This window comes from Cyclopterus lumpus, chromosome 1 (genome assembly GCF_009769545.1).
Source record: "Cyclopterus lumpus isolate fCycLum1 chromosome 1, fCycLum1.pri, whole genome shotgun sequence".
NCBI lineage: Eukaryota > Metazoa > Chordata > Actinopteri > Perciformes > Cyclopteridae > Cyclopterus > Cyclopterus lumpus.
In genome coordinates, this window is record NC_046966.1 from 10,721,879 (window position 1) to 10,729,932 (window position 8,054).

General features: G+C 41.5%; 1 protein-coding gene across 4 annotated transcripts in view; it reads left to right on the forward strand.

Moving 5' to 3' along the window:
* The window catches only part of LOC117738386 (LIM domain-binding protein 1), a 29,368-nt gene that overhangs the window by 12,899 nt on the left and 8,415 nt on the right, over window positions 1-8,054 (forward strand). For 3 of the 4 annotated variants that reach the window (XM_034544393.1, XM_034544392.1, XM_034544394.1), the window contains exons 4-11: window positions 92-167; window positions 251-353; window positions 519-691; window positions 1,015-1,137; window positions 1,243-1,326; window positions 2,044-2,167; window positions 2,257-2,405; window positions 2,553-4,655. In XM_034544393.1, the coding sequence (XP_034400284.1) occupies window positions 92-167; window positions 251-353; window positions 519-691; window positions 1,015-1,137; window positions 1,243-1,326; window positions 2,044-2,167; window positions 2,257-2,405; window positions 2,553-2,783 (1,063 nt within the window). In that variant the 3' untranslated portion in view covers window positions 2,784-4,655. Of the gene's footprint in view, window positions 1-91; window positions 168-250; window positions 354-518; window positions 692-1,014; window positions 1,138-1,242; window positions 1,327-2,043; window positions 2,168-2,256; window positions 2,406-2,552; window positions 4,656-8,054 lie in introns of those variants that run through there. The other variant, XR_004610085.1, reaches the window with a different exon arrangement.

Here is an 8,054-nt window from a genome sequence, read left to right on the forward strand (position 1 = left end):
TTACCAATACTGTGATCAGGATGATTTGCTAACTGTTCTCGACCCCTGTCCTGCTTTTGTTTTGTCCTCCTTTCTTTCTATGATTGACTAGGCGGCACACACCATACGGCAACCAGACAGACTACAGAATATTTGAACTCAACAAACGACTACAAAACTGGACAGAGGTTTGGAGGCACACACATGCACACTCAACAACAACCCAATAATTGTGCTGTTCACTGATTATGTTTCCTCTCTACATACATAGGAGTGTGATAACCTGTGGTGGGATGCATTTACTACAGAGTTCTTTGAAGATGATGCCATGTTGACCATCACTTTCTGTCTGGAGGATGGGCCCAAACGTTACAGTAAGAAACAAAGTCACTAGAACATATTAGGGTTCTAAAAAATCCCGTTTCATGCATATGCCGCCCCTTTAATCCAAAATCCCTCAGTCCCAAATGGACTGTGTACTATGATTTAACAATTCCTTCCTGTCTAATGCCTGTTATGCTTTCTTTCCTCCTCTGAAGCAATTGGCCGGACGTTGATTCCGAGGTACTTTCGGAGTATATTCGAAGGCGGTGCCACTGAGCTCTACTATGTGCTGAAACATCCCAAGGAGTCCTTCCACAATAACTTTGTCTCCCTTGACTGCGATCAGTGCACCATGGTCACCCAGAATGGAAAGCCCATGTTCACACAGGTGTGTGTTTGTGTCTTTTAGCTTGTGATTCCTAAACGCAAATATTTGAAATGAGTTGTGAACAACTTTTTCCCTCCGATACTACCATATGGTTGCATTCTATAAAACCTAAGTCTAAGCCTCCTGGCAAGATATTGGCAAGCCACTTAATAGATCGGAAGCTTTTCTTTAGCATTTTTAACACCCTGACTTACAACTCTAGTCTTAAACATGTCATCGTTTTTTATTATCTGTGGACAGCGGTGCAGCTTTAACCAGTTTCTGCATAGATTACATGTAGTTCAAACACTGTATGCTGACGTGACTCCTTTGAACTGCCATAGGTGTGTGTAGAAGGGCGCTTGTACCTGGAGTTCATGTTTGACGACATGATGAGGATAAAGACGTGGCACTTCAGCATCAGACAACACCGTGAACTCATCCCCCGCAGTATACTAGCCATGCATGTGAGTGGATGCAGAGGAGAGTGGGACTGGCGACATATTTTACAGATGTAAATAAAGATGTGCGTGAGTGTCAATTTTGTAATCTGTCCCCTATTGATTCCCCAGGCCCAGGACCCACAGATGCTGGACCAGTTGTCCAAAAACATAACAAGATGTGGCCTGTCGAACTCCACCCTTAACTACCTCCGAGTAAGAGACACACACAAACACACACACACACACACAGAGGATACATGACTGAGGGGGGATGTTGTGTGTGTGTGTGATATGGTGAACAATGGAGTCTCCAGACTTGATCCTCCTCGCCTGCAACATTTGACCTTTTTCATGGTGTTCCAGTACGTTCAATTGTCTTTTTTAAGTACAAAAATGGTCTGAAACCGTCCACCACTGGAATCTATTTCTACAAATGGTGTAATACTAATGATATTAGTGTAGCATAATCATGGTTAAAAAGAGAAAAATATACATGAAAAACAATAAAGCTGCCAGTATCTGAATGTTTGAATATCAACGTTATGAACAAAGCTTCAAACTATTGGTTACAGTCCTGCTTTAATTGTTGAGGCAGTGACGGTAATGTGAGGAGAGTTGTAGTAAGCTAAGTGGGCCCTTGGGTGTATCCTGTGTTCCATTAACAAACACAGGAGGCTGCACAGGTTCAACTGGAACTGCAGCTTCATTGTTCTGGTGTACAGACACTACAAAAGTCACAACCGCATGTGGGCAAATGTAAAAGGTGTGGAAATTGGTCTCACTTGAGCCATGTTTCTTTGATCATTGTTTGGGACCTGCATTTTAAGTTTACAGATGAAGTAATTTATGCTGAACCCCGACTGGCCATGATGGTGCTTGCTTAAACACTAATCTTAAACCTGTTTCCTGACTTTTTGTTCCCGCCTGCAGCTGTGTGTGATCCTGGAGCCCATGCAGGAGCTGATGTCCAGACACAAGACATACAGCCTCAGCCCCAGAGACTGCCTCAAGACCTGTCTCTTCCAGAAATGGCAGAGGATGGTGGCACCACCAGGTAATTGAACAACATGGACCGATTAAAGGCACACGCAACTGTGTTGCTTCAAATATATCTGTAACTCTCGGAACATCCCTTCTCTGTAGCTGAGCCTTCAAGACAGGCACCAAACAAAAGGCGGAAGCGTAAGATGTCAGGTGGCAGCACCATCAGCGGAGGAGGTGGAACTAATAACAACAACAACAACAAAAAGAAGAGCCCAGGCAGTGGCTTCCCTCTGTCCAGCCAAGTTCCAGTGAGTACATCGTTGCTTTCTAGTGCCAGCACTCTGCTATTACACTGTCGACAAACATGACGACTACGTAATCGTTGATTAACGGCTGCATCGATTCATCGAGGTCACTCCAGTCTCCACTAAAACAATATATTGATTGATCTGCAGGATGTGATGGTGGTTGGAGAGCCCACGCTGATGGGAGGGGAGTTTGGTGACGAGGACGAGCGTCTGATAACACGGCTGGAGAACACACAGTTTGACGCGGCCAATGGCATTGACGACGAGGACAGCTTCAACAACTCTCCGGCGCTTGGCTCCAACTCGCCCTGGAACAACAAGGCCCCCTCCAGCCAAGAGAGCAAGAGCGACAACCCCACCTCACAGGCATCGCAGTAGAGCCCAGAGCCCTGCAACCTCAACACAAACCCCTCCCTGCCACTCCTCAGACGCCACCCCGACAGCCACGAGTGCAACCGCAGCAGTCCATCCATCACATTCAGTTCAAACACACACACACACACACACACACACACACACACACACAGGTGGCCCGCAGGAGCTCAGCATGTCTCAGACAATGTGACTGAGCCATTGCTGTGACTCCCCCATATTTCGGCACTGCGCCGCACCTCTGTCTCCCTTTTCCTCATCTCGCACTCAAAATGTCCCATCTGCTCTTGCAAATTTTCAGTTTGGACAGCGACCAGGTAGATGTGACTGAGGAGGCGCAGGGGTTTAATCCAGAGGAGAACTGTGCACACTAAACTATCCATACTGAAGTTCACATGAAGGGCGGGGGTAGAGGGGATGGTGGCATCGGGGCTTCGAGATGGTGGCGAGTTGCTTAGGGACCACTTGTCCACCCGTCCTCTAAACATGGCTCTCAATTCTGCTCTGCTCTGTTGAGGCACAAGTCACTCGTAATGTTTGTTAATAGAGTATATGTGTGTGCGCGTGTGTGAAATGTGTGAGGAGCGAAAAGAGGCAGTCTGATCTTATTTGTGGCTTTGCTAAAGCAGACGGACCATAATTTAGAGTCTGTGTATAAAACCATTGAAATTAACACACTAGTAGGAGGGTTGAAATGTGGCACTAGGGAAACAGACACACACCGATACATAAACACACAAATCAGCATAATGATTGAAGGATTTTGAGTCCCATAGGGCCAGAGCCATCTCTGATGAGACTACAATGGATGCAGTCGTTCAAACAGAGAGCATTTGCAACACACACACGCACATACACACAGCTACACATTTTAAGAGTTTTTATACAGTATATATTTCCCTAGAATGTTTTTTAATTTGTATTAAACGCCTTCATTTCAATTGTTACTTTTTTATTTTCTACCAATACTGAAAAGCTACAGACCAAGGAGCAACACAGGACTTTTATCCCTTCCCCCTCTAAAATATATGGTTTTTATCTTTTATGTTTATAAAAGAGAAATAATTTAGTGTGGATGTTTTTATTTTGTCTTTTCGTTCCTTTTTTGGAGATTTACATTTTTGTGTATTTGTGCTTGTATATTTAAGGTAGTAGCAAAGTTCTGTCTGACTGTAATAAAATGTATTCTTACTTAGATTTACCTAAAGCCATCCCGATCTAATGTAAAGAAACAAAAATAGGAAAAAGGTGAAAAAACACTCATGAGCCCGTCCCCTCTATCGTCCCCCCCCCCCATCCTCCTTTTTATAACTTGTGTAAATTAAATTACAAAACCTCCGGGGGTACAATGGCACCATGGAGAGATCATTTAACTTTTATTTTATTTATTTTGGAAATTTTGGGATTCACACATGTATTTCATCTATACAGGAAGTGATTTTTCACTTAACATCACAATTTTGTGTACTGCAACTTTCAACTTGATGTCAAGTGAATGTGCTCACTGAATTTAAGCTAAATGGTGAATTTCATATTTCATCACTTTTTTTGGTCTAAATTGCCTTCATTGGTGTCTTTCATAACCAACAGCATGATACCATCAAACATCTTCTAAAGCCAGCTTATCATTAAGTTCAGTCTTCATATTGGGTAGCAATGCTGTCTGTAAAGTCTGATGAAACAGCTGAAGCGCTGTTTGTTTTGTACATTTCCATTTCCTTACAGTTGATTCCAGCAACCGTTATGAGTTTGAATGGTGACTTGTACCTTTTCCAATCCCTGTAGAAAATCATTGTTTGATATATTTTTTGATTTGGTTAGTTTCTGCCCTTGATAATTAATGTATGGTACCAATAAAAAGATACATTTTCACTTTAAGACATGTTTAAGTTTTGTAATTATTCCAGTCAGTGTTTCTGGGGTTTGTTCACTTTTAATGCTTAACTTTAACATTGTTATTGCTGAGTAGTTATTTGTGGTGAGTTCAAATTACCGTCACGTTGTGATAAGAATGGAAGAGGAAGACTACAGGAAAAAATAAAGTATATATATATATATATTTTCCTTCATTTCCTCTGTTCTCACTGACTGATGTGCAGCACATCCCTCTTTAGTCTGGCTGTTGTAACCTGTCAGTGAAGTTTAGCTTCAAGCTGTGCAGCAATCATGTCCTTGGCTGCTGGTATTTAATCCCAGAGAGTGGTTAATTGCTTTCACCTGTTGATCCAGTTATGTCAGTCCTTAATTAGACAGCTCGAATGAAAACATTTGGCAGGATGGTAGAGCCCCAAAGGACAAGAATGCAGAACAATGCTCCAAGGCCTCGCCTGTGGAACAGTCTCACATTCACTCACACTACTGCTTGATTGGCTTTCTCCTTGTATTGCAATGTTTAAGGTAAAGGGAAAAAAAGACTTCTTAGCATTTACAAACTTCTTAATGTCACAGTTGGCGCAGCTCTAGAGTGTAACCAACAAATCAATCAACAATTGTGGTGCAGCAAGGTGTGGTGTGGAGTGTGAGCCGAGGAATGGGGAGGACTTTTCTTTTGTGGGTGGAACTAATGCTTTACTGTCTCTGCTTTCAGGAGGCGGGCTGTGGGTGATTAGGTTAGGCTGAGGGAAAATCAATGATTGCAAATGTCTTTTGTAACCTGTCTGTTTCAAAAGCCTTTTATTTTCCAAAGTTAGTCTGTCATGGTATTTGAGGTGTGTGCGCGTGTCCCTCTTCTATTTACAGATGTTGGGTCCGTAGGATAAGCAGCAATGGGCCGAAGACTCTTAAAATACCAAGTCTGTGTCAAAGCCTTGCGGTTCATCCGCAGCCTTCCACATCAGCCTGTCTCCAACTATCACACTTTCTCTTCAGGCATTTATTCCCTTCCCTGTGTCACACTGAACCTGCATATCTGTAAAGACTGTCAGCGAGGCCTTTGGTGAGCTGAAACATGGAGGGTCTCCTGGGGTTAAGGTAAAGCTGTAACAACCTCCCCTCCACGCAAGTGCAGACAGTTGTCACTCTGGCTGTCGGGCCCCCTGACACTGCAAAACTCTCTTTTTGGGATTCACTAATATTTGCGAGCCAGAGAGTACTTAAAAATATAAATATTCATATATTTCATGGATCCAGGTGAAGTAGCTTTCTTTGCTTTTGCAGGACTTTCTTGTTGTCCTCTATGCTCTTTCTATTCCTGGCTCTGTTCTTGTTCAGTATGTATTCTTCTATCTCTAATTCACCCATTATGGGTGGCCTTTGATACTTCAGATAAATAACACATTGTGTTATGTCCTTGCAGAAAAGTCCATAATTAAAAAGCTGTATTATGACTTTCTGAACCATGTTAATTGGTCATCTATTAACATGTTGAGCCACTGAATACATGCAGCTCTTATAGTTAGTCTATTTCTCATGGTTCTCAGATAAAACTGTTGTTTTGCATCAACTTCAGGCAGATTTCTATATTAGCTACTGAGAACCATTGCAAAATCCCAGATATATGAAGTGAAATGCTGAAGAACTATACTTGTCCCATAATATTTCATTTTGATTCAGTGAATAATACAAGACAGTTTGTTGCCCATAATTTCTAAAAGATGCCACTTGCAAAAATGTTTGGCCACTAATGTATGGTTTGTTGGAGAAGAGTTGTGAATTTATTGTAACTCCCACATATAAATCAGAGCTGTCTTTATGATAACTCTCACTGAATGATACATGTAGCCTGGATTAAAATCACCATATTCAACTACAATAAAGTGAGGTTTGTATTTATTTTTGAAGCTTAAGATTGCTTTCCTAAATGTTGTATGAAAGCTGGCAACAACAACTCTTCAGGGTTAGTGCACACAAACATGATGAAGCATGTAACTGTACAAATCCATCAGGACAAATTGGATTAGGAGTATTTATACTGAGGAATGTACCATAATGTCTTTGCTGAGATGTATCTGATGTTGGTTACAATCCTCCATTGATTTCTGCTTATCCAGGGCCGGGTCGTGGGGGCATCAGGCTTAGAAGGGTATTCCAGAGGGTGGCCTGTTTCACTAGATTTTACAGGCGCGTCAGAGGTCAAATATATTTGACATGTTTTTTCTAAAGCTGCAGAACCATCATGCAGTTCTTGCATAAAGTGCTCAGTAACACTGATATTGTGACATTGCTCATCCTCTATGCTCCTTAATCCTGAGCTTCTGGCTAAAAAAATCACAACGACAAGCAAACCTTTAAGCTCAAGAGAAGTTCAACCTTCCTTTTGAATGTTTTCTGTGTGTGTGTTTGTATGTTCAGACAGTTAGTGTAACGTTGTGTGTGTGTGTGTGTGTGTGTGTGTGTGTGTGTGTGTGTGTGTGTGTGTGTGTGTGTGTCAGTTAATGTTCTCTTTCACCTCTCAACGGATGTTCTTCTCTTCTACTGCTCATTATATTCTGATTTCCCTCCCCTCTCTTTCCTCCTCTCCTCCTATGTCTAATGATGCGGTGAAAGTGGAGCTCTTCTCATTTAGTCTGGAAATTGAGGCGCTCCATGTAGTCTTTACACTCTTGATGGTAATGTTAATTTACCAAGGAACTCATGAGGTCAAGGCATGGAAGCATCAACTGTTGCTTTAAATTGGAGACAAAACTATTTTGCAATGTAATATATTGGTGCAGAGAAACAAGTCTACCAGAGAAGGTTAGACTCTTTCTTTTTTTCATCAGCAATCTTTTGTAGTTCAAACGCAGTTATTTTGCATCTGTCTAATTTCCTCTGTGTGGTTGATCAGGAAGCATTCATGTAAATAAACAGAAAACTGCCATTAAAATACTGTAATTAGTGCAAATATGAATGTTTGAGACATTGTTATTGTCATTTATCAAAGATATTTCAGAACATAATTTATCTTGTGGGAGCATATGTAATGAAGGGCAGCTCAACAGAAATCTCAGCAATCTTCTGCCTTCATGTGCTTCAAATCAGCAACAAGTGGCCATAGATCACTGAGCCAAAGGTCCCTCAGCTCTTTGTCAACTTCCATACTTCCTCTCTGTAAATCATGTCTTGACAGTTCTGCCCATCTGATTCTGTCCAGGATTAACTAATCTTTGCAAGCATCACACAGATGGCTTCTAACTGTTTTATTAAAGATTTTATTTTGAGCCCAACTTTCTTCTGCTCAAATCAGACTTACATTTTCATTTAATTGATGCTGCTCTTCAGCATGCAGACATATCCAAAGCAATTCATTTTATTTTTTTTAATTAAATAAATGCTTGTAATTAATTCTTTTTTTTCCTT